General features: G+C 36.7%; 2 protein-coding genes and 1 long non-coding RNA gene across 3 annotated transcripts; all 3 read right to left on the bottom strand.

Moving 5' to 3' along the window:
* Positions 1-766: 766 nt before the first annotated feature.
* On the bottom strand, positions 767-6110 carry LOC146579083 (Fc receptor-like protein 5). Its single transcript, XM_085267904.1, has 8 exons — positions 6080-6110; positions 5787-5846; positions 5056-5322; positions 4596-4847; positions 3765-3923; positions 3611-3661; positions 1842-1916; positions 767-840 (listed from the first exon to the last, which is right to left on the bottom strand). The coding sequence occupies exons 1-8, from the start codon at positions 6108-6110 to the stop codon at positions 767-769; spliced, it is 969 nt and encodes a 322-aa protein (XP_085124030.1).
* An 11621-nt stretch (positions 6111-17731) lies between these two features.
* On the bottom strand, positions 17732-19242 carry LOC146579084 (uncharacterized). Its single transcript, XR_014890290.1, has 3 exons — positions 19188-19242; positions 18847-18942; positions 17732-18280 (listed from the first exon to the last, which is right to left on the bottom strand). It is a non-coding gene; the product is annotated as an uncharacterized LOC146579084 (long non-coding RNA).
* A 921-nt stretch (positions 19243-20163) lies between these two features.
* LOC146579085 (high affinity immunoglobulin gamma Fc receptor I-like) lies at positions 20164-22000 on the bottom strand. The gene is made up of 5 exons (XM_085267905.1): positions 21970-22000; positions 21739-21798; positions 21102-21368; positions 20517-20762; positions 20164-20186 (listed from the first exon to the last, which is right to left on the bottom strand). The coding sequence occupies exons 1-5, from the start codon at positions 21998-22000 to the stop codon at positions 20164-20166; spliced, it is 627 nt and encodes a 208-aa protein (XP_085124031.1).
* Between the last annotated feature and the right edge of the window lie 4392 nt (positions 22001-26392).

Raw genomic sequence — 26392 nt, forward strand, 5'->3', positions numbered from 1 at the left:
ACTGCTCCCTGTTTAAATAGACATGATGATATGAGGTGGCTGAACTTTTCACTCTCAGAATAAGAACAGAGATAATATTTTTTTTAAACATGCAGGTTGAGATATTTGCAATTTGATATAAACTGCCATCTTTTCACATATTAGAAATTAACTAGAAGTTAACTAATTAAATGTGTTTTTAACCACAAAAATGTTTCATTGTATTTTATATAAATATATATAAACATGTGTCACTTTTTCTAGATTTCATGATGGCATTAACAAAGAAAATAAAATGCACACTGAAGACCAGCATTCCCTTTAATTTTTAGTCTTGTACTGTGCAGTAAAAGTTATCCAGATCCATGCCAGTCAGTTGTGGGTCTCCAACCAGCTCACTACTGCCATCTCTGTTTGGAGGCACAATACATTTCAAAACAGTTATTTGTTAAAACAGTCTTATCTGGCTGCTGCATGATAGACCGAGGAGACTCATCAACACAATTTTGCCTGTGGGTTTCTCGTGTGGGGTTTTTTCTGAGATGTTAAAAACAAAGCTGAAAATATCAACAGCATGAAACACGTGCATGCTGTGTTTAAAAAAATATATAATTTAAAAACCAAGAATATAACATTACTGTCAGATTATATATCCATCTTGTCCAAGATGTATTTGGCCTGGCCCTTTGCTCAGTGATAATGTGCAGAGGCTCAAGTCCTGCTGCAACCCTAAATTGTTCTCAAAACATGGGGTGAGCATTAAGGATTAAATAGTCCACTTTCAGTGTCAATTATCTTTCACATCCCTGGGTTTCCTGACCATAGCATACATCACCTGGACTGATTCAAGTGCATTGTCCTCTGCAGGCATATAACAACAAAACATCATAAGAGTGATTTTTATTTTCAATACATTTAAAATGTAAATTGTTCTCACTCATTTCTGGCTGGGACACTTAAGTTATGTATGGTCTTCAGAGCGATGTTACTTTTTATATGGTGACATGTTTTTCTTCCTGTCACGATCTATGCTGTTAGATCATGTGTAGGGGAGAGTAATGCAGACAACCAAAGGCAAAAGATGGATTCTTCACAAAGAGTGAGGCATTTATTATGGCTGGTGGCAAACTACAAAACAATGGGGAAAGGCGAACCAAGATGAAGCTAAATAATAACCTAAAATGGGAAAACCAAAAATAGACATGAAAAACCCTAAACATGAAATCTGGTGTGGGTGTGTGGATACCTGGAACATGGAAACGTGGAAACATGGCATGAACTTAACAGACAACCTGACCGAAAATGAATGACAAAGACTACCTGAATACACATGACAAAGGAAGAGGAAACACATGCGGAGCTGGGGCAACTTGACACAATGACAAGACAGGAGGAAGTAAACTGGACATACTGAGCATGGGGCGTGAGACTTTCAAAGTGACACATGACAGATAGGGGAGACATGAAATGAGACACCAGGGGAGAGATGTAAACAAGAAGAAGAGACAAGACACAAAGGGAGAGAGCAAGAGAAAGGGACAAAAAGGGAGATAAAGACATCATGAGACATAAAGGGCAATGGAGGACAGACTCACACGATGAAGACACAACAACATAAACAACATATTGAGGAGACACAAACATGGGAGGAACCTAAACATACAAGAACTAAACAGGGAAACAGGACTCAAAACATAGAGCCAAATAAAGCCTAGACTAAATAAATAAACTAGAACATAATAAAACACAAGTCACCAAACTCAGAATGCTGGGTCAAAAACTCCTGAACCATGACACTTCCCCTACACATCTAAGCAATTAAGGGTATTATAACTTCAATGTTTTCAGTTTAGGCAAATTACCTGTCGACATTCTTGGTTTTGTGATGAGGGAATATGTCTCGTTGTTTTCTTCAGCTATGCTTACCACTGCAGGCACTGAAATATAGAGACAAGTCAAGACATTTTTTAGTTGAAATTTAAAAACAAAAACAACAACTCTGATTCTAGACACTCTTTCTATATGATAACAATGTCAAAGTGCAGACAGTAAAATCAAATCAAAGAGACATACCAAAACCAGAGTGATGGTTAAAACCGTTTGTTGTTTTTTGGTTGAAATGGCTGATTTCTTTTTATTATTTGAATTTCACTAAAATAAACAAACTTAACAAATTTTTTGAGCTTCCAATTTATAAACATCGCTTAAACTTAAACAGTCTGTTTTACAGCTGATCAAAAGGTCAGGACCACATGCCTTTAAAATCTATAATTGACATGTTTTGTTTTTTTTATGCACCACAGTGGAGGGGGCGCCACAATGGAGCTTCAGGAGGTGAAAGGGGCATCAAACGGCCAGTGGCTATATCCAGATGTTGCAAAAAGCATCCCTAATAACTGAGGGCCCTTGTTTGTGTGGTAACAACTGGGTTTTTCAACACGCCAACACTACAGTACACAATGCCCGCAGGACAAGGGACTTCTTCCAATAATAACATGGTAAATGGCCTGCATTTGTATAGCACTTTTCTAGTCCATAGGACCCCAAAGCGCTTTACACTACATTCAGTCATTCACCCATTCACACACACAATTCACACACTGGTGATGGCAAGCTACATCGTAGCCACAGCTGCCCTGGGGCGCACTGACAGAGGCGAGGCTGCCGGACACAGGCGCCACCGGGCCCTCTGACCACCACCAGTAGGCAAACATGGGGTTAGTATCTTGCCCGAGGATATTTGGCATGTAGCCATGGTGCAGCCTGGGATCGAACCACCGACCTTCTGATTAGTGGCTGACCTGCTCTGCCACCTGAGCTACAGCCACCCAAAACATCACTCTTTAGGACTATCGTGCATGTTCCATTGATCTAAATTCAACTGAGAACCTTTGGGGATGAATGGCAAGGGAAGTTTACAAAAAATGGACTACAGTTACAAAATGGACAACAGTTCCATACAGTAGATGACCGTCTTCACCACTTGGAGAAATGTTCCCACTCACCTCATGGAAACGCTTGCATCAAGCATGCCACAACGAATCTTTGAAGTGATCAACAATAATGGTGGAGCTACTCATTATTGAGTTCATGTTTGGAACTTTGATTTCTGTTTTGAGGGGATTTACAGGTTCTTTTGGAGGTGTGGTCCTAAGCTTTTGATCAGCTGTAAAACAGCACTATCTTATGAATGAATGAAGGTGCCGGCTCAAAACATGTCTCACTCCCATTTCTTCTTGTTGGATGTTGAAGCTCTACTTGGAACCTAGTTAAGATCCAACCATGATTTTTTGGCATTTTTCAAGTGGTCATAAACTTTTGATCGGGACTGTATATCAATTATTATGTTGTCATCATGTTGCCTCGCAACCAGTGGGCTAAAGTGACCCATTTGTAGCATTTATGCTTCTACCATAAGAAAGCACAACATATTTCTTTCCACAACAGTAACATGCAAATTATAATTAAAAAAATGTTATTAAACATGGTATATTTTGACATCATCATATTGCCTAATAACAACTAGTGTTAATTTAATTGACCAATCTTGCTTGCTTGTTTCTAATTTCCATGATCCTGTACATTTGAAGTTCAGTTTTTTTTTTCTTAAACAGATGTTTGCCTTCCTAACCTGTTTGTGCAGAAGAGGGAGGCTGGAAGGAGGCAGCAGAATTGTGAGCACCTGCTTATGAAGAAGACAAAATAAACAGGAAAAAAATATGTTTATTGTTATAAAATAAAAAGTCATAAAAAAAAATGTTTTGATGAGCCAACTGTCAGCATACTTGGTGTCAAAGAAGTTTCTTCTGTATGACCTCTGATGGTTTGTTGATGTTTATTATGTTGAAACACTCCTGCCAGTATTAGCAGAATGACCACCAATAAAACACTGAAACCTGTGCAGAGCACCAGGTAGAGCTTGAAGTAAGGCACTGTAGGATGTCCTGCCAGAAAGATGATTGCACTGTGTATTAGAAATGACTAAAATTATGTTGTAAATTACTCTAAATATTTTAAAAAATAAAATAAATCCTATTCAATACAATTATGGATGCCCAATATGATTTAGCCCTTTTTCAAAAGGTGGCACACTGTTCCAGATCATTTTCCAATTACTTTATTTCTGTCTAAATAAATTATTTATTTATTTATGTCTCAGCCGCATATGATAACTGGACATGCATACAAAGGTGTAAACAAAGCTTCATAAAAATTAACCAGTTGCCAATAGAAAACATGTCCTCCACCCACTAAAGAAGTTGTATTAAAAACCACATTAACAATGAGTCTAGTTTGTTGTTGAAAAGACGTCCACAACGACCACATTTGGACTACACATAGCCTGTGGACAGAGGTCCAATGGACGTCAACACTAGACGTTTAGTAGACATAAAAGATGTTACGTGGTGTTACCAAACAACCCCTTTAGTAGACCAAAATACGATGTCCAAAGATGAGACATAAAAGCAACACTCTGGCGTCACTTTGCACAGTAGGTATGTTCATCATAGACCACATGTTGCTCTTCATTAACACACTTTATCATGAAGGTCTAAAATACAGTTTGGGTACAAAGTTTGTCTCTAATTTATTTAGAAAATATTGATGCATCTTACCTTCAACACTAAGCCAGCTCTCTGGTGATTCTCCAGCATCAGCAATACTACATTTGTAAAGTCCTTCATCAGATTTGGATACAGTGGGAGCCATTATGTTTCCTGATGAGCTGCTCCCAACGGAGATGCCATTTTTATAGAATTTTGCAGTGTAGCTGGAGTTTGCATCCTTTTTTCTACAATGCAAGGTCACATTTTCTCCCTGCACCACAGGATAGACAGGAATCTCCAGGATCGCATGACTCTCTAAATCTAAATGGCAGAAAATATGGCAGTTATTTTGTGTAAAAAGGGACTTTTACATAATAGTCATGGTCAACAGTCATGACAGCTCACATCATTTTTAAACAGACATCTGTGTCAAATATGTGCTTTTTCTGCTTATTACAATGCACATGCACAAACTGTTGATGGACTAAGTATGTCAACTTATAATTGATTTTTTTTTCTATGGACATACCAGTTACAGTGACATTGACAGAGTTGCTTTTTTGTAATCCTCCCATTTCACACCAGTATTCTCCAGTGTCACTTGAAGGATATGCATTAATAATATTGCAAGGTCCAGTCGATGTTTCCCAGGTTGAAGCACATGTTCTAACATCTCCATTTATCTTTTTCATCACTCTCCATCCATTCAGCCCATTTAGCCCTTCACAGCTGATAGTGATGGGCTCTGTTTGAAAGAACTGCTGTCTGTTTGGAACAACTTGAGGAAAACCTGAATCTGAGACAGAAAATCAAATAAAGACTCAACAAATACCGAACAAAATAGTCTCAAAAAACTGTTTTTCAGACAACCACAAATGTATACACATTAAGCACTCTAATGCTCGACTGCTTTCAAATAATTATATATGACATATATATATATATATATATATATATATATATATATATATATATATATAGATAGATAGATAGATAGATAGATAGATAGATAGATAGATAGATAGATAGATAGATAGATAGATAGATAGATAGATAGATAGATAGATAGATAGATAGATCGTATGCGTGCAGTTTTTTCACAAGTGTTTTAGAGGTTTATGTTATGTTGTAGTTCTATTTTTAGCTGAAAAAAAAGTAACTGCAGTAGTTTCAGAAAATTCATATTCTTATGAGATTTATTAAATCTATAACATACATAAACACTTAGACATACAACAACATGAATATTTAAAGACTTACTATATGTTTGCGAATCACTGAATTCAGCAACTATAACCAACAGAAACAGGACATTCATCACTGAAAAGATTGAGAAAGAGAATGACAGTTTTAATATTTAACAGGTTTTTTTCCATCATTAGCAATAAGTCCTATGCATTTTTAGTGAGCAGTTACAAACATCCATAATGACTTCATGCAAATGCATAGCTGTATTTTGGATATTGTTATTTGCCCTTAATCCATGTATTTACTTTTTAATTTGTATATATATATATATATTTTTTTTTACAAAAGACAAGGTCAGTACTCACAGACACTGTTGGTGGAGATTCTGACCTCCATGTTGTCTTGCTGCTGACTGTGTGAGCATCAAACTGAAATGAGGATATATTCTTTTAAAGGAATTTCCTCTTCCTGTGGTTCTTTGTAGTGACTGGGGCCCAACAGGGTTCAATTTCAATCACATGTGATTGCATAAAAAATGTCCCTGCAACCTACTATATGTTCAATTTCTTGAATTTCTTTATTCATTTATGTTTGATCAGTTCTAGATTTTGATCATTCAGCCTACTCTTTTAATTCGTTAAGTTCTCAGTAATAGTAATGTATAAGATAGATTGTGAAATTCAGACTGACATTTGTGTTTCTTTCCTCTGTTCACCATTAATTCTTTATGTTCTGTTTATGTTTAAAATGAGGAATAAAAATATTCATGTTGTGTTTTGATATTGCAGAAGAAAATTAACAAAACTTTTCCAACTACAATATGGAACTTTGATGTGTTCAATTCCCACAGCACATTTGAAAAATACTTCAGATCATACAAATTCTGCAGTTTTATTTTTTTTTATAGATGATATAATATAATATAATATATTATATCATATGATATAATATAATATAACATAATATCATTAGAATCTTACTGGTACATGACAGTAAGAGTTCATGGTGCACAAAATTAATATAACCCAATGTTCATGACACTATCATTTGTCACGTACTGTGGTCACCACAGTACGTGACAAATGTCAAAATAGCTCTTTGAGAGCATCTTTACTGTGTGAGGTGACAGCATAAACAAGATGGTTTTGGGTTCTCGTTAGTAAACTAAAAATAAAATGTCTATTGATGGTAAAACTTAGCTCATATTCTTAGATGTGAAAACTTACTAAACAGCAATATTGCAAAAAAAAAAATGTATAGTTATTTTAAGGACATGAGTTGTTGTGAATACATATAACTCCACAATAAGTGATTCTCTTGCATATAGTATGATTTTAAAAGTATGATAGTATCACTCAATTTCAGTGTTACTCGCACATTGGTTAGTCATTCTCATTGACCATCTTAAGCCATCATCAACATTCTAGTAGACTCAGTAGTCCATTGACATCAGTTGTAAATTATTTATCTAGAAATGTTGTAGAGTATGGAGTTCGAAGACTGTGGCTGTTTGGTCTCTCCAATGTAGAGGTCTGGGCATTCCTCGCTGCACTGTACAGCAGACACCACATTGTTAAGTCTGTGACAGACTTAACAATGTGGTGTCCCTCCCCAGACGCCTTAACGCCCACTCACATCCTGGGCCGTCTGACCTCAGGAATTTGAACTTAGAACTGAAGAAGCTTCTCAGATGAGAGGTGAAATGTCTTCAAGCAACTTAAAGAAGTCCAGACGCTTTTCTTTGCAAGCTCCTTTGACTATCCAAGATGGCCGACTTCTAAATGGCCACCATGGTCACCACCCATCTTGAGGAGTTTGCCCCCTCACATATACTAATGTGCCACAAACAGGACTTTAATATCACCAACCATTCCCATGTTATTAAGGTGTATCCATATAAATGGACCACCCTGTATTATAAATCAACACACACTCTTTATATAAAAGTAAGTAGCCTGCACAATCTAAAACATTAAAATTCTGTTAATAACCACAGAAATGTTCACTGTCTTCTGTCTAAATGTTACTGTTTTGACAGTTCTTTTCATAGCTTTCATAACTTCAGTAACATTAAAAATCAAAAAAGAACAATGGAGACTAATATATCATTCATTCGTGGCTTTGGATTGTATTATAGAAGTGATCCAAATCCTCTTCTGTTAAAACTGAGTTGGTACCCTCATGAACTGTTTCCGGTCAGCCTGCTACGGTCGATTCTGTTTTGAATACAAATTAAATTTCAAAATATTCATTTTTCTTTTAAATGAAAGCTGAAGCATTCTGGAAATTATACTTCCAGCACCCAGAAAATTACAAATTGTTGCCCTTCTAAATTATTTACTGTATTTTCCACACTATAAGGCACACTTATAATCCTTTAAGTGTTTACTATCCACCTTACGGGGGGCCTTATGTATGAATTCTGGTTGTGCTTACTGACCGCGAACCGATTTTATGTGGTACATGGCACTCAAAAATCTGTCAAAAAATGTTTTAGTATGACTTTGGTAAGCTACGAAACCGCACCACTTGGTAAATTGTCGGAGCATTACAGCTACTGTAGTCAATAGCCTCGCTGAGTAATCTGGGTCCAAAACTCTATCCGTTTCAGGTCCCAAAGTCAAACAAACACTGCGGCATCACTGAGAGTTGAAAACCGTCTAAATTCTTTCATCTTTAGTAAAATGATCAGCGTTGCTGCTTTTCCAGGTGTAACAATTAAGCTTAACATCCAGGCATGTTTGTAGGGTTACTGAAGTTGGACTAGCTGGTATATAATGATGTGCTATGTGATGACTAGCGACACAGCTATGTTAGCATAACATAAACACAGTGAAGCTGGAGGATGAATGCTAACTTTTTTCCACTCGATAAAACTTAACGTGAGGGTTCCCCGTGATTATGGGCAAATGCAATCGCATAGGAGGATGTTGTAAACGGACCAAACTTTAGTCAGGAGAACAACTGAGATAATCCATCAATGGTACAGAAGTGGAGGAAGCAAGAAGGATGATTTGAGTAAAGTTTGATTTATCTGATTTTGTTTTGTTTAATGCACCTTATAATCCGGTGCGCCTTATGTATGAAAATAGACCCGTTCATCGACAGTGGGCCTTATATTCCGGTGTGCCTTATGGCCACTGTAATAAGTTTTGTTAATTTATGAAATACAATGATGAAAAAAATAAGGTACCACATTTAAAACAGTTTGTTAATTTTAAATATTTCACTCACTTGCAAACACTCTGCTTCAGCTGCCAAGTGGCTGAGCATATGACCACCAGTTAAAATTAAATCTAATGATAGCAATGCCAAATACCATTTTCATTATGATACTCCATGACCTGCAAACAACCTTCAGCTCCAACATGTTGAACTGAGGGTGCTCAGCTTCATACATTTTTGTCTGTGGGTTTCTAGTGAGGTTATTGTTAGAGATGTTAAAAAATAAGCTGGCTAAGTATGTCTCTTTCTCTGTGAGAACATATTCAGCTGTTGAAACACAGTGTAACAATGACTAAGTAATGACATGACTTTCAAAAATGCTCCAAAAAAATCAGACGGATTTAATGTCTGTAGCACTAAAGTGATTATATATATATATATATATATATATATATATATATATATATATATATATACACTTTTTTTCCACCTTGATTTACGAATAAATTCTTTACAAATCCTACCATGTGAATTCATGGATTTTTTTTTCACATTCTGTCTCTCATAGTTGAAGTGTACCTCTGGTGCAAATTACTGACCTCTGTCATCATTTTAGGTGGGGGAACTTGCACAATCGGTGGCTGACTAAATACTTTTTTGCCCCACTGTATATATAACTTTAATGCACGTAAAAAACAGCTGCTTGTTTAAGTGAAAATACATTGATGTGTTTTTTGCACTAATAAAGTTGTGGAGTTGTAAAGTATTTTGTCTAGTGTCAATTATATCGTCAGTTAGATCGTTATCGCAAATTTTCAAATCTATATCGTGATAAATATTTTTGGTCATATCGCCCTGCTCTAATACATATATACTAATAATCATAACAGTAGTGGTACTACATATGCTGATAATTTGCTTTGCTTTGTAGTAGCACTGGAAAATATTGGATTCAGCAATTGAAATGTTTTTTTTGTCTTTCTTTTTGTCATTGAAGATATTCTTCATCAGAATCCAGTGGATCTCATAGATAACAAAATGACACTTGTCTATAATAATAGTGAAACAGAAATGCAACAATTTCAATTCCAACATGAAACTTTAATATGTTTAAAATTTATACTGTACAATTTATACATAGTTTAGATCATACTTTTTTTTTTCAAGCTGACTTCTATAGTGTACAACACTGGTCAGAATAGCAGCAGCAGAACATACATACACATTGTCATAGACTGTGGTCAGAGACAGTCTTGAAAAACTGCAACAGGTAAATTACAGAATCTTCAGCAAGCCAGGGTGCTGGAAAGGAGAGTTTGTCCGTTAGTCAAATCTCAGATACAGGAGGAACAATGCAGTTTTCATGCCAGTCACAGAACACTGGGTCAGCTCTTTACTCTCTCGACGATAGGTGAGTGTGCATGAAAGTTAGCCCAACCAGTCTACGGGGATGTCCAAATTCATAGACTGCATCCTCCTGAAGCCACATTTGTAGGCCGATTACAACACAACGACGCGACGAAGGCTGCCCAAAATTCTCCTCCAAATGTGGTTGACAAATGCGTCCTCCTTTTCCCCAGATTTGAAGGATGGGTCGGGTGTATCCTTTGTGGCCCACCATATCCCAGAATTCATAGCAGCCCAGCCAATTCCAGTTTCCAACAATGGCGGCAGCTACTTAGTTTTAATATTACTTTTATTACTCTTTCTGGGTCATAAAATAAACTTTTAAGATATTTTCAGGCGAGAATGTAGCTGTGTAAACTTCAAATATCTGCTTGATTTATCCAGACATCACATATTTGCAAAAGTGCTCTGACTTTTTCTGAGACGTCTGTTACCCACCAGCTCGATAGCTAGCCGGCTCACTAGAGCCGGTGAAAACAGCGAACTCCCAGCACATCGTTTTCAATCCTCCACGGTCGTTCGCTACTCAGGTTAAAGATGATAAATATAGTTCAGTGAGATAACTTAGAAATGTTACTGTTTGGCTTTTTTCAGTGTTTTATTTGGTTGTGAGTAAATCAGTTTGGCTGAGATTGAAGTTGTAGTTTTCACACAGCTGAATAAACTTCACACGGAAAACTGATTAAACAGAAGAGTGACATGATCGAGAATTTACGCCAGTGTCCTGTTATATTTTAGATAGCAAGGAGCAGACGGCTGAGTTTATTAAACTCCACTGAGACATCCGGTGACGCGAATCTGAAGGTTAGACCCTCCAATTATACAGTTGCTCACTTCCGGCCTACCCAGCCTCCCGAGGACCCAGCCCACGTAGCGCGCAAAGGCCCGGTCCTCAGGAGGATGCAGCCTATGAACTTGGACACCCCTTACATGTGTTTTGTGGACTTGGAGAAGTTATTTGACTGTGTCCCTCGTAGTATTCTGTAGGAGGTGCTTCAGGAGTCTGGGTTTTCTGGCCCGTTGCTATGAGACATTTGGTCCTTATAAAACTATTGCAAGATTTTGGACAGCATTGTTGACAATAAGTTGAACTCATTCCCAGTGGGTGCTAGACTCTCCCAGTACTAGACTTTGTCAGTGAGTCTGTGTATAATTTTTAATGACAGAATTTTGAAGAGTATACAAATGGCAGAAGACTTCGTCTTGGTTGGCCTCAGAATCTTGTCTCTGATTTTCGCAGATAATGAGGTTCTGTTGGCCTCATCATGTAGTCGCCTCCAGTTTGCGCTGGAGTGGTAGAGCAGCCAAGTGTGAAGTGGAGGAAATGATAACCCAGACATCTAAAGAGTTTAAGTATCTCTGGGTGTTGTTCATGACTGAGGGGAGATAGGAGGGGGAGATTGGTAGATTGAAACAGATTAGTGCTGTGACTGCAGCTTTGTAGTGAAAAGAGAGCTGAGTGTAAAAGTGAAGCTCGAGATTTGCTGCTCTATCTACATCCCCACTACATCTATGGTGATGAGTTCTGGGTAGTGACCAAAAGAACGGGATAACAGAAATATGAATTTGCGGTGAAGGGTGGCTGGCCTTTCCCTTAGAAATAGGGTAAGGACTTAACCCTTTAAAATCGGTCAGAGCGGGCATGCTCCGTTTTGCGCAACTACTTCTAAATCCTTGTAGCTCTGCAACCACGTGAGCTAGCGCAATAATTTTTTTTGCATATGAAACCGGAGGAGTTGTACTTACATCTTGTGCCATCAGCTTGTCCTAGGTCACGGTTTCCTTCCACATATACCTTTGCAAAAACTGCATAAAAAGCACTTGCAGCAACACAAACATAATATTCCAGAAACACGCTTTGCCGATCTGATCAGCTGTTCGTAACACTTCCTACGTTAGAATAGATGTCAGCGTGAACTATCGCATTACCTGCCCGAAACCAGAAGAGACGTCATTTTCGCGGAAATGTAGTTTTTTACCATTAGGGCCTCATGAGCCTATACTGGTGTTTTTAAAAGTTATGTTTGACTTTATGACTTTCGGTGTCGTTTCTGGAATGCGTAGTACTCATATTGCACTGGTGGAAATAGTTTATTTTGATGCATATGCTGTTTTATTTGCAAATTTGCACTATAATTTTTATTTTCGTTTTACCTGCACTATATAAAAATTGGTGTATTTCAAAAATAAAACTATGAAGACACTCAAAATAAATTTCCTGTGGTGGGAAACTATTTTGTGCAACTTTTTTGTATTTACAGTTTTGAGGGATAAGCCTCTTAAGTTTCTCTAACTAGAAATATATGTTAAAAAAAACAAAAACAATTTTCAATTTTTTTGTAGTTTATTGCACTTTTTTGCAATTTATGTAATTACTATGCACTTAATGCAGACATATTATTAAAATTTGGGCTATAATGGTTGTATTGATGTATAGCAACTTGAAATGCTCCAAAAAATGGCACCACAACATGTAAAAATATAATATAAGCTCTGGTGGACTTTGTTCTATGGTAGGTCTTAAAGGGTTAAACCATCCAGGAGGGGCTCAGAGTAGAGCCACTACTCTTTCACATTGAAAGGAGCCAGTTCAGGTGGATGAGGCATCTGACATGAATGCCTCCGTGGTGAGGTGTCCCAGGCATGTCACACCCAGAGAAGGCCCTTGGGCAGAACCAGGAGAGATCATAGTTCTGGGCTGGTGTGAGAATACCTTGGTGTTCCCATGGACAAGTTAGAGTTGGTGGCCAGGGAGAAGGAGGTCTGGGCCTCTCTGCTTAGGCTGCTGCCCCAGCAACCTGACCTAGGATAAGCAGGAGAAAATGGATGGATGGATGGAATAATATATTTAATTTTAAAGAGCACAAAGCTACCGGAGACAAGTATTACCCTCATTCTTTTTTTTTTTTTGATTTATAGAAGGAATTCTCCTAAAAGTATAATAATACCACCCAGTTTGAATATAGTGTAACAAAAGAAAATAATCAGACATCTAGAAAACTTCATATTAGTTTATATAACTGTTGAGTTGCATTTGTTGGAAAATGTTTTCCAGACAATTAAGGTCTGCATGGTGGTTCAAAATGTAAAAAGGAAAGTGTTTCTCGTGTTTAACTTAATTAAGTTTGAAAGATGAGTCCGTGACATACTGGAAACCTCCACTAGGGAACTGCCCAATCAGTTGGTGACTGTTTTTGTAATTATACAGGGAGTGCAGAATTATTAGGCAAATGAGTATTTTGTCCACATCATCCTCTTCATGCATGTTGTCTTACTCCAAGCTGTATAGGCTCGAAAGCCTACTACCAATTAAGCATATTAGGTGATGTGCATCTCTGTAATGAGAAGGGGTGTGGTCTAATGACATCAACACCCTATATCAATTGTGCATAATTATTAGGCAACGTCCTTTCCTTTGGCAAAATGGGTCAAAAGAAGGACTTGACAGGCTCAGAAAAGTCAAAAATAGTGAGATATCTTGCAGAGGGATGCAGCAGTCTCAAAATTGCAAAGCTTCTGAAGCGTAATCATCGAACAATCAATCGTTTCATTCAAAATAGTCAACAGGGTCGCAAGAAGCGTGTGGAAAAACCAAGGCGCAAAATAACTGCCCATGAACTGAGAAAAGTCAAGTGTGCAGCTGCCAAGATGCCACTTGCCACCAGTTTGGCCATATTTCAGAGCTGCAACATCACTGGAGTGCCCAAAAGCACAAGTTGTGCAATACTCAGAGACATGACCAAGGTAAGAAAGGCTGAAAGACGACCACCACTGAACAAGACACACAAGCTGAAACGTCAAGACTGGGCCAAGAAATATCTCAAGACTGATTTTTCTAAGGTTTTATGGACTGATGAAATGAGAGTGAGTCTTGATGGGCCAGATGGATGGGCCCGTGGCTGGATTGGTAAAGGGCAGAGAGCTCCAGTCCGACTCAGACGCCAGCAAGGTGGAGGTGGAGTACTGGTTTGGGCTGGTATCATCAAAGATGAGCTTGTGGGGCCTTTTCGGGTTGAGGATGGAGTCAAGCTCAACTCCCAGTCCTACTGCCAGTTTCTGGAAGACACCTTCTTCAAGCAGTGGTACAGGAAGAAGTCTGCATCCTTCAAGAAAAACACGATTTTCATGCAGGACAATGCTCCATCACACGCGTCCAAGTACTCCACAGCGTGGCTGGCAAGAAAGGGTATAAAAGAAGAAAAACTAATGACATGGCCTCCTTGTTCACCTGATCTGAACCCCATTGAGAACCTGTGGTCCATCATCAAATGTGAGATTTACAAGGAGGGAAAACAGTCCACCTCTCTGAACAGTGTCTGCGAGGCTGTGGTTGCTGCTGCACGCACTGTTGATGGTGAACAGATCAAAACACTGACAGAATCCATGGATGGCAGGCTTTTGAGTGTCCTTGCAAAGAAAGGTGGCTATATTGGTCGCTGATTTGTTTTTGTTTTGTTTTTGAATGTCAGAAATGTAGATTTGTGAATGTGGAGATGTTATATTGGTTTCACTGGTAAAAATAAATAATTGAAATGGGTATATATTTGTTTTTTGTTAAGTTGCCTAATAATTCTGCACAGTAATAGTCACCTGCACACACAGATATCCCCCTAAAATAGCTAAAACTAAAAACTACTTCCAAAAACATTCAGCTTTGATATTAATGAGTTTTTTGGGTTCATTGAGAACATGGTTGTTGTTCAATAATAAAATTATTCCTCAAAAATACAACTTGCCTAATAATTCTGCACTTCCTGTAGCTTTTACCCTCAAATTAAAAGTTTTGCCTTCATTTGTAATTTACCAGTTTATTTTTCTATAAATTGCACTTCATTATGTCCAGTCATAATGTATTAATTTGTTTTTTAATTATTCTTTTTTTTTGTGGGCTTATAATTAACTATTATTTTAGATTGCACTGGTTTTATCTGTCATTCATATCTTTGATTCATACACAAATGGAAAAAATAATTCAGTTTTCTGTTTGCATCTACAATTTAGATAGATAACCTGTCTCACACTAAAGAGCATCCAAGCAATGTGAAAAAACAAAGGTTTAAATGCAGTCTTCCATTTTATATGTCATTATTTATAAAACTACCATCTTAACTAATTAGTAAAGACTTTGCTAGCTTAGATGATGTAACATTGATTATCATACTTGTCAATCTGTATGTTGGTATTTAGTATTTTAATTCTGATTCCTTAAATAGAACACAGACTGTAAAATATATCACACCAACAGCTGCTGCTGCACAATATGTTGAGGGTTTCATGTTGTTATTTTTATCTGTACATTTCTAGTCCTGATTCTAAAATGCTTACCAGCACTTGCATTTTCTCAGAAGACAAACTCTGACAGTCATAAAAGGAACAAACATTAAAAGTTCTATAAAACTCCCCATTTTCTGGTTTTGACATTAAAGCTGTCTATTCATCTGGAAACTTTACCTGAGAGACTTTACCTGTGATTTAATGTTTAGTTCTATATATTTTATAATTTTTATTGTATTATTCTTGTCAGTCTGTTAAAAACAGGTAAATTACCTTACCTTGTATTGTCTGTGGAGACAATGAAAAAAAGTGTTAATTGTGGTTGTTGGTTTGTTATGACAATTGGCAAATTATATAATTATATATATATATATATATATATATATATATATATATATATATATATATATATATATATCAATAAAGTTTTCCCTAAAGTAACTTAATAAGTAGTGAAAGAAGAATCTTGACAACAATGTTTTGGATGTACTAGCACTTGGTTATAGTGTTACACCCCGGCCTAGGCAACCGGCGTGCAACTCAGGAAAAATAGAAAAAAAGGGAAAAAGGGCCCCCAAGCTCACTGCTCTTAAGGAGGGCGAACTCATAAAAAAGACTAATACAGGCTTCCACAAAAATAATCCCAAAACGAAAGTATCGACAACTATTTTCTTTAAAGCAAAATACGATATTTATTTACATCACAACACAAGGCGCCAAACTATTTACAACGGGGGGGGGGGGGGAGATCGCGACCTTGACACACCGAAACACAGGGTTTAAATACCTAGGGGGAGCAATCAGGAAAATGGACAACAAGAGGGAAACACAGCTGGGGCAACGCAGAACTGACGAGAACAGGGAAACGTAATCTGAACACATTAAGATAACACAGACTTTCAAAGTAAAACAGGAAACACATAACAGTCACGCCAAAACGCCTAAAACAATACACTGCCAACACCGAACCATAACAATAGTTATTAAAGATGGCTATCTGTTATAACTGAAGAGTAAAAATGTAAATGTAAAATTTATAAAACTTTATTTTTCTTTTCGAGTACCTATAATGACAGTTTATGTTTCCAATATTGTGGAAGTCCCACCAAGAGAAGAAAAGTCACCAACAAAAAAATGAGACCAATGGAGCGCAGCACAATAAGTCCAGTGGGTTGAGAAGGCCCGTGTGCTTGAAAATCAGTTGCTATAAAGATAATGAAAAGTGATTCTTATTCACCAGTTTTAATTTTCATTATACTTATAATTTCATTATACTGGGACAATTCAGAATAATTATTATCTCAAGAAATTTTTAATTGTTAAATATGAAATATAATTTCATTTACAACATTTTACATTTTAAATAAACCAAATTAACAGTTAAAAGCAGCTAGGAAAAAACAACAGTCAATATCTCATAATGAAACAAATTTATGTTTTCCTTTACAAAATCTGACTTTAGAAAGCCTTTAGTCTCAAAATGCTACACACTGTAAAACCTAATAAGTTCACAGAACTCAAAAATTGTTGTGTAACAGATTACACAACAATTTTTTAGTGATGTTTTTAAAAGTTTTAAGTTTAACTAAAATAAAAATTATAGTTGCAGTTGCCTTAAATTACCTCAATGTTAACTCATAAATGTTGATATTCCTCAACTTATAATTATGGAGTAATAAACTCAAAATGTTCAATATTTTTCAACTTAATTAAGGTGGGAAATACACTCAAAATATTTTACATATTGCAACTCATACGATGTGGGAAATAAACTCAAACTTTTTCATATTTTCTAACTTATAATATGGGAAATAACACTTAAAATCTTCAATATTTTTAAAATACTGTGGGAAATACACTTACAAATAATTCTAAACTGTTTGCCCAGTAAATTATAATCAGCTAAAAGTGTTAGAAAACATGAAAGTAACAACACTAACAATTTAACAACTTTTTATTAAACACAATGTGCTTTTAAAAAGGCACAAACAACAGAGCTCACTCATAAAAAAGTGCTTCATAAATAAAACAAGAGAAAAAAGACTCCAAGGGTCTCCATCTCAATTCTAAAATTCAATAACATTTTCAGTATTAACAGCAATTGCAGCTATTAGAACATTGAGGCATTTAACACTTACTGTACCTTGACAGCTGCAGCTCACTTTCTTTTTTAAAAATACATAAAAAAACCAGTACTGTTTCCACTGCTGTACTTATAGGGAACAAACATCAAGGCAGTGCATTTACGTATTAGGCAACAGAACATTAAACATGAATAGTGCATGAACTGAACAGTCATTCATCTTAAATGTGAGGTAGGAGAGGCAAATGATTAGGAAAAAAACAAACAAAAAAAAAGCTTCCTCAATACTCAGCTCAACAAGTAGTCCATTCTGAGTGATTCACTCATTGAACAAATCATTCTTCAGCATCAGTAGACGCCCTTTCAGTGGTTTGTTGTCCTCAAGGCACATCACAACCTTCTGGATAAATGTGAATGTAAGCTCAAGTTTCTTTGGGTATTGTAGGTCTAGTGCATAGATGTACCCAAAGAGCAGGAGAAATGACTCAGCCAGATTTGTGGGACCATTCACAAGTATTTCATCCTCAACGACAATGCAGATGCTTTCGGGACTGAAGAGGGCCGAATCAGTAGTGTCATCCGTGACAACTGTCAGCAGAGCCACAGGAGTGTCAGTAGGGTCTGGACCATCTGCTGACTGCAAAACAAAAATAATACAAGAATGAGTTCAGCCCCACAAGGACACAAATCATGCTACTGATTAGAGGTGTGAATCTTCATAAGTCACACGTTTCTTTTAGGATTATAATGTCAACGATTTAATTTGATATTGCGATACATCATGATGCATTACAATAATCTTAATTTGGGTTTGGTTTCAAAACATATGTTTAAATAAATGTTTTCAATAATAAATATATGCCAAGATATTTGTTTTTGTTATTTACCAAACATTTCTCTGACCACAACATGGCACCTCCAAAAAAATAGAACACTTGAACTTTAAAAGGGAGAGTTTTTATCTGTGGATTTGTTTTTGTTTAATAATCTTTCAACTATTTTCATGTTTTCTGGTTTATGCGTAACAATCTTCTTGCAATCTTATTCAACAATAGTTGATATATGGGAGAAAACAAGTCAGATGAGGACTGTGTTGAACCTCCTTCCTGATATACACCCTGGTTCTCCTTGAGTTCTGAGTGATGTCATATATTTGACTGAACAGCTAGGCAAAGGGGTTGATGCTGAGGCCAGTACACTTACATCACAAGTCCTGAATAACGTGGAGGCATCTTCACGCAGGTACACAGGAAGTGCACGAAGGACGAGGGCCCGTCTTGTATTTACATCATGCTGTTCCTAGATGAACATACAATATCTATTAGAATAGTATTTACACAAATGCAGAGTAAAAACAAAGTGTTGGTTCTGATTGTCATTGTTATAGATCAGGGGTGTCCAAACTTTTTGTGTAACGGGCTAAACTTGTCAATCTAGAAGGGTAACCCAAAAAAATCTAAAAATTTTGAATAATTCAGGGCAAAATTCTCTAGTTTCTTTGTATTTATTTTTTTATTTAAATTAGGACAAATTATAAAACTCACCCACTGACAACTGGTGAAATGTTGACTCTCTGTAGTACTCTTTGCAGTCTGATATCTGTAAACAATATGTGCACAAAGACGACTTATTAACATTCAAAAACATTTTTTGCACAGCACACACACACGTAGTCAGCTCATCTCATCTGATGCAGATCTGCTCCTTGATCAAGTGACATTTGTGTGACGTCGACTCAGCACCGCAGCTGGATGGCCCGATTTACATACCCAGTGCAGCTGATACTCACCACAATAATTTACTAAGATTATATGCACTCCTGTTATTAAGTCCAGTTCAGTCTGTTCATGTTAACCGTTTCAAACTAATGTTGATAGGTGTGTTGCTAAGCTTAATAACTTAAATAACAAACTTGAAATAATAATAATGATAACACACTCATGTTGTTTATTATTGTTCGCTTCATGCTAGCACACACACACACAGCTCAACAGCGTAAACTACTGACTGTGTAACACGGACAATTATTGAAATAAGTATACTCACAATATGCACGTGCATTACCGGCGAATACGACAACCGGTAGAAACGGACAGTAGAAAGTTTTAGTAGAAAGTTCAAACGCATGGAGCTAGAACTGCCACCGTCAACCTCCCGGGCAAGAATACAATGCATTATGGGAAATGTTGTCCCCCACGGAAAACCGCCAAAACGTTACACCATTCTAATTTGAAATAACATTACGTATTTGTCACATTCGAAAACTTCTAAAATTACAATTACTTGGATTCGAATTCATTTATAATAAACATTCACTGTGCACAAAGTACGAATATATTTCCAGTAAAAAATAAAAAAAAGAATGTTTATCGAAATTAAATTTAAACAAAACAAAAACACGTTAGACTTACCAAATTTAGGGCAGTTGATGAAAAAAAATAAGGTGGTGGTCGTGGAGGGTTGAAGTTGGGGACTCTTAATCCACAGGGCTGGCCAAATCTTCCCTGCATCAAGGTAAATTCAAGATGGCTGACTCAGCTTTCCTGAGGGAGCAACAAGACTCCACCCACCAGAACGTCACTAATATATGCTTCTTAAACTTTTTGAGCGTTCCAAAAAAATTAGCTAAAAAATATTGAGCCCTATTCAATTAAAGCTGCATAAAAGCCAACAGAGCTCAATACTTTATAGTTTGCTCAACTACAAAACGACATTTGAGTGTTATGAGCTTATTAGTTATGAGCTAGGACAACTGTTAGGGATTACAGTGCAGTTGTAGGTATTATCAGTTCTCTGATAGTTAGTTTCGGCTAAAACAAAATTCAACAAAAGCATAACCTGTGGTTAATAAAACCCACACAGGCATAGCTCACCTTTTATGTTAAGCCAGCTCTCTGGTGATTCTCCAGTATCAGCAATACTACATTTGTAGAGTCCTTCATCAGATTTGGATGCAGTGGGAGTGGTAATGTTTCCAGTTGAGCTGCTCCTAATTGAGGCACCATTTTTATAGAATTTTGCAGTGAAGCTACAGTTTGCATGCTTTTTTCTACAATACAAGCTCACATTTTCTCCCTCCATCACAGGATAGACAGGACTCTCCAGAATCACAGGACCATCTAAATGTGAATGACAAATGATCTGAAAACTTTGTGGACTTGGAGAAAAAGATTTATGTTTATGTGGAATTTATGTTGAAATTATTCATACAAACAAATATTTCAACTACTACAGTCAATAGGTCGTATATTATTTTTAAGACATAAAACATTATTTCACACTTATAACAGACCTTATTGTGATCATGATGCTTCTGTTATCTGAAAAACTCTCTTTTACTGGTAATACTTGATTCTCAAAAATATTGTGCCATTTATGATATACCAAAACAACTGATCTAAAAAGTAAATTACCTAAATATGTCAATATATAGTTGATATTTCTTTCCATGTACATACCAGCTACAGTGATGTTGACAGTGTTACTTTTTTGTTTTCCTCCATATTCACACCAGTATTCTCCACTGTCAGTTTTTGGATATGCATTAATAATATTGCAAGGCCCAGTAGATGTTTCCCAGGATGAAGCACATGTTCTAACATCTCCATTTATCTTTTTCATCACTCTCCATCCATTCAGTCCATTTAGCCCTTCACAGCTGATCGTGATAGATTCTAATTCAAAGAACTGCTGTCTGTTTGGAGCAACTTGAGGAAAACCTGAATCTGAGACAGAAAATCAAAGGTATTTTCTTTCTTTTTTTAGAGAAATACAAACAGAAAAGAATTAAGCACTAATATATCGCTGAAATATTTTCAGAATAACAAAAAAATATTTACACATATATATCTACCGAATAAGTAAATATGCATTTCCATGCTTTCTTTTGTATGCTTCCTTCAGAGAATTATTTTTGTGTTTTAAAAGGTTAATGCAGTACCCTTGTTGTACTCTTTCAGATTTGAATCTAAAAACAGCAACTGCAGCAGTTACAGAAACGTTCAAGTTGTTATGAGATGTATGTGATATATTAAATCAACTTTATTTTTATACCCCAGTATCTCAAATGCCTCAAGCTGAATTTGAACTACTTACTATGTCTTTGAGAAACACTCAATCCAGCTTTTGGAACAAACAAAAACAGCATGTTCACCACTGGAAATATGGACAAAGAGATTATCATTGAGAAGTTACAAATTTGCATAATGAATGCATGAAATTGTATGGGTGTGTTTTGGATATAATAATTTCCCTTTAAGTTCATACATACATTTTCTCAGCAGTTGACTTAATATCTTTTTATTGACAGATAATGTCAGTACTCACAGAGTCTGATGCTGGAAACTCTGACCTGCATGTTGGCTTGCTGCTGACTGTGTGAGCATCAGACTGAAACGAGAATGTGTTGCTTTTGAGAACTTCCTGTGTTTCTAAATAACTCACTAGCGGGTATTGTCTTCCTGAGAGAGAGAGCTGCTTTATATTTAAAAGAACATCTTTTTTGTAAAGGGATATACAGTGAGGAACATAAGTATTTGAACACCTTGCAATTTTGCAAGTCCCCCCACTTAGAAATCATGGAGGGGTGTAAAATTTGCATTCTAAGTGCATTCCCACTATGAGAGACACCATTTAAAACAATTCAGGAAATCATATTGTATGATATTTAAAGAATATATTTGTATTGCACTACTTGCACTGGTTTATCTGCTGCCTCTGATGAGAGACCAGATCAGAATTGTAATTTTCTCTGATTTGTCTAAACTCTGCAGAGCCTCTGTCAGGGGAAAAAATGAAATAAATGGTTGGGTAGTTACAGATGAAAACTTAACTGGGGAGCACAAATAAGATATATTCATTCTAAAGTATCACAAACCATTGCAATCCTTAACAAGGCAAAGCAGGTATTAGACTGGACATCACTTCATATTCTCTACTGTTCACTGGTTTCACCTTACTTAAGCTATTGTATAGAGGTCTGGGGAAATAACTATAAAAGTACATTACATTCATTTTTTACTCTTAAAAAAACAGTTCAAATTATCCACAATGCAGGTTATGGGGATCATACAAACGCACTATTCTTGCAGTCTGAAACATTAAAACTTGCAAGTCTACTGGAAATTCAAAGAGCACAGATTCTGTTCAAAGCAAGTGTTTCTGTGTGTAGTGAAACTGTAGAGCATTTGAATATGCAGTTGAAACAATGTCCAAACATAAAGTAGTTCAAAAAGAGTTATAAAGATATGATCTTCATGAATTCTAAGAAAGGGGAGAATTTTGAAATTCAGTCAATGTCTCTATTTAGAAAATGTAACAGAAACTGTTAAAGTTGTGCTCCAAAGAAGAGGGCCACCAAAGGGCCTTCATTCTTTGCAGTATATGGGCCACATGTAGGCACATTGTGCAGGCCAGATCCGGGCCATACAAATTTTGCTATGTGGGATGTTGCCCGCATGCAGCAAACCACATTTTTGATGATTATCCAAACCTTAAACTTATTTTTTTTATTTGCTTATTTTGTGACACAAAATACCTCAGTGCTCAGTAAACTGAGGCATAGAGGAGGGTTTGACCTTTGACCTGGAGGTGCAGCAATCCTTTCAGGAGCCCACTCTGACAGACTGCTGCTTACTGTTTTTTTCACACAAATGTGTACATTTAAAAACAGTGTGATCCTAGAATCAGGTCTGAGGGTGCAACAGCATTTCCAATTTCATGCCCGAACAACACAGAAAACACAAACCTCGGGCATCAACTGAACTGGGAACATAGAAACTAGAAACACTAATACTAGGAGAGAGCACACAGCCTGGTTTAGGACGGATCACAATACAATGAGGAACAAAGGAAAACTGAAAACTTAAATCCACAAATGAGGCCAGGGAAGAGAACACCTGAATGGAATGATGAATAAATAAAACAGGAAACCTCAACTGACTACAACACAAGAGCTTGGTACAGATAAAAAAGTAAACAGACTTCATAAGGAGACACACACATGAATAGACTAAATACAAGAATTTGACACAGGTGGAAAGGAACACAAAGAATAACAGAAACTTAACTAAACACTCGGCACTGGCAATATAAGACAGGAAGTACAGACTACAGAGATGCAACCTTGACACACAGACAGAAATACAAACACAGAGACAAGACTGACTGCATAAGATGTGATGTGGACCACAGGAGAAAAAGGATGCAACAGGAGAGGTCACTGGCCCAGGAGTCATGGGACTCACAGCATGAGAGTCAGGAGGTGGGAACTAGGTGGGGCCACATTGTTGGTAGAAGAATCTGTAGGAATGGAGTCTAGGTCTGCTCACAGCCCCACTGTTGCCGCAGATGGATGGTCATGCCCTGATAAGGGGCCACTCTGTTCCTGAATCCTGTACGCCACCTCCCCCAGGCACTGACGGACTGAAGAGTACCAGAAGGTATTTTCTATCTGACAGATGAAAATTTATTTGTTTTCCTTTTTCTTAACAGTAGACTAGATTCATAAACCTGATATCACCCTTCCATTTTTTTTCAGGTTGTGAAATTGACACCAAGGAACTGCCAAATTATTGAAATGAATCAAGCCAGATTTTAGTAAAGCACGGTTCTGTTTCATCAGTTGTGATACAAGGTCTGTTATGTAAATATCCACATGTGTGGTATCCACAGAAACCTCCGCATCGCAGCTAAAAAGCTTTATATAAACCATTTCTACTATCACCAAACACACAGAAAACAAAAAAATAAATAATTAAAAGAGCAGTTACAAACTTTCATGAAATTTATTAGTTTTTCTTCACAGATGCTGACAATAGCCTCTATAAACTCATTTCCTGAATACACAAGGTCGTTCACAATGTTTCAGGTAGAAGCAATCAACATTTTCAACATTTTCAGCCCGATTACAGACGTGTGATCGGATGAGCGAGTGTGTTGTAAATTGTTTGTCACGTGCATTTTTTGTCTTAAAACTTTTGATTGGTGGAACTGATGTAAACACCATTATATTAGCGTGACTCTTTTGGCTCAGATGATTAAAAAGAGGGATCAATCATGTAAATCGGCCAATAGAAGCCGAAGTTATGGCCCCTCAGAATTAAAGGGCCGAGGCTATTTTCAAAAAGTGCATTACGCAAAGGCACAAAGATCCAATATACCTGAATGTGTACGTCGTTCTTCAATAATTATTCAAAAAACAACAATTTTAACCCTTGTATGGTGTTCGGGTCTGTGAGACCCGTGTTCAGTTTTTTTCAAAAGAAAAATTAAACAATTAATTATTTTTTCACGTGTAAATGTGTTGTGTCTTTCCACTCACTCCACTTGATTATAACTGATTTATTTATAACATTTTATATAAAAGAAAAACGAGAAGCACATTAATTCATAAATGTGATCTAACAAAGGTAAAGGGAAAAAATTAACCATGTTTGCTGTTCATATGTCTTGTAATTGGGATGAAGTAAACATCTGTTGAGTAATTTAACATAAAATTGTTTGATAGTGTTAATTTGGAAAGCCAAAACTCTAGCGGGTCCACCAGACCCATGAACACTGGCTGAGTAACAAAAATACGAACACCACACAAGGGTTAAGGCATGTACATCAAGTTCAATCATTTCTGTCATTCAATACCTAAGACATTTCAGCTGACAGATGGTGCCAAAATGCTCCAAATGGAAAAATGCCTGGCAACTAGTTTATTAAAAGCTTGATCACCTTTCACTGTTTCACTTCAGCAGCATCAGTCTTTGCACAGATGTGTTGATTCCTGGTTTTCTGGAGTTTATTGTCTACTGAAGCATATTTTCAAAGTGGTTTTATCCAAAGCAATCCAAAAATAAATTAGGCAAGGTTAAAATCTCTTTTTCTATGTTCCAGCCTCAGTAACATTGACACAGTAACATCTGCTGTAATATTTACACCTCTGATGAAATCTCACAAGTTTTCGCTTTATTTTGATACTGAGGCCTCCTGCTTGTGACATTTAATTAATAGCTATTTATTTCTGGTGAAGATATTTCAAAGATTAACATGAGGAAAAATTAAATAAAAAGCAACTTTTTCTGAATTTTTTTCCACAAAATAATTCTATTTATGCTGCAAAGTTCAAAGATTTTGGAATAAATCATGGAATGAATAAAGAGTGCATAAGTGGTTTCTATATATACAGTATATACATGGATGTGTACAGTAAAGAGTATAAACACCATGCTGTGGTTCAGCAGCAGGTATGGTGGATGTTATAAATGCAGATAGTTTGAGCTGTTGAAAGAAACCGTAAACATGTTTGCTTGCTTTGGCTTGTCTGCTGCTTCTTCATGTTGTGACCTCCTCTAACACTTTGTTATAAAGAATTTCACCATGGCATGAAAGCAGCTCCAAGTGACTCTTATATGCAAGAGTGTTTGAACATGTGTAGCAGGGCTCTTTGACTCTGGCCGGATGCTCAGTGAATATGTGACTAAATGAGCTTCACCATGTTTCAAAAACAATGAAATGTTTCATGTTTGCTCTCTGTGGCTCAGGTTATCCTGAGGCGATCGGTTCATCTCATCCAATCGTGGCAACTCATGACAATGATGCCATGCTGCCATGTCAGTTGGAGCCTCCAGTTGTGGACAAGGAGTGGTGGAGACCGGACCTTCCTCGACAGAGCCAGTATGTGCACCGTTAAAACCAAAACCAGGATGACAACAACATGAAGCTGTGGAGGTACGCTGGGAGGACAGAGCTGTTCAAGGAT

This window comes from Mchenga conophoros, linkage group LG3, assembly GCF_057382185.1.
Source record: "Mchenga conophoros isolate Kocher_MC1m ecotype Shallow Benthic linkage group LG3, M_conophoros_male_GT1.1, whole genome shotgun sequence".
Classification (NCBI taxonomy): Eukaryota; Metazoa; Chordata; class Actinopteri; order Cichliformes; family Cichlidae; genus Mchenga; species Mchenga conophoros.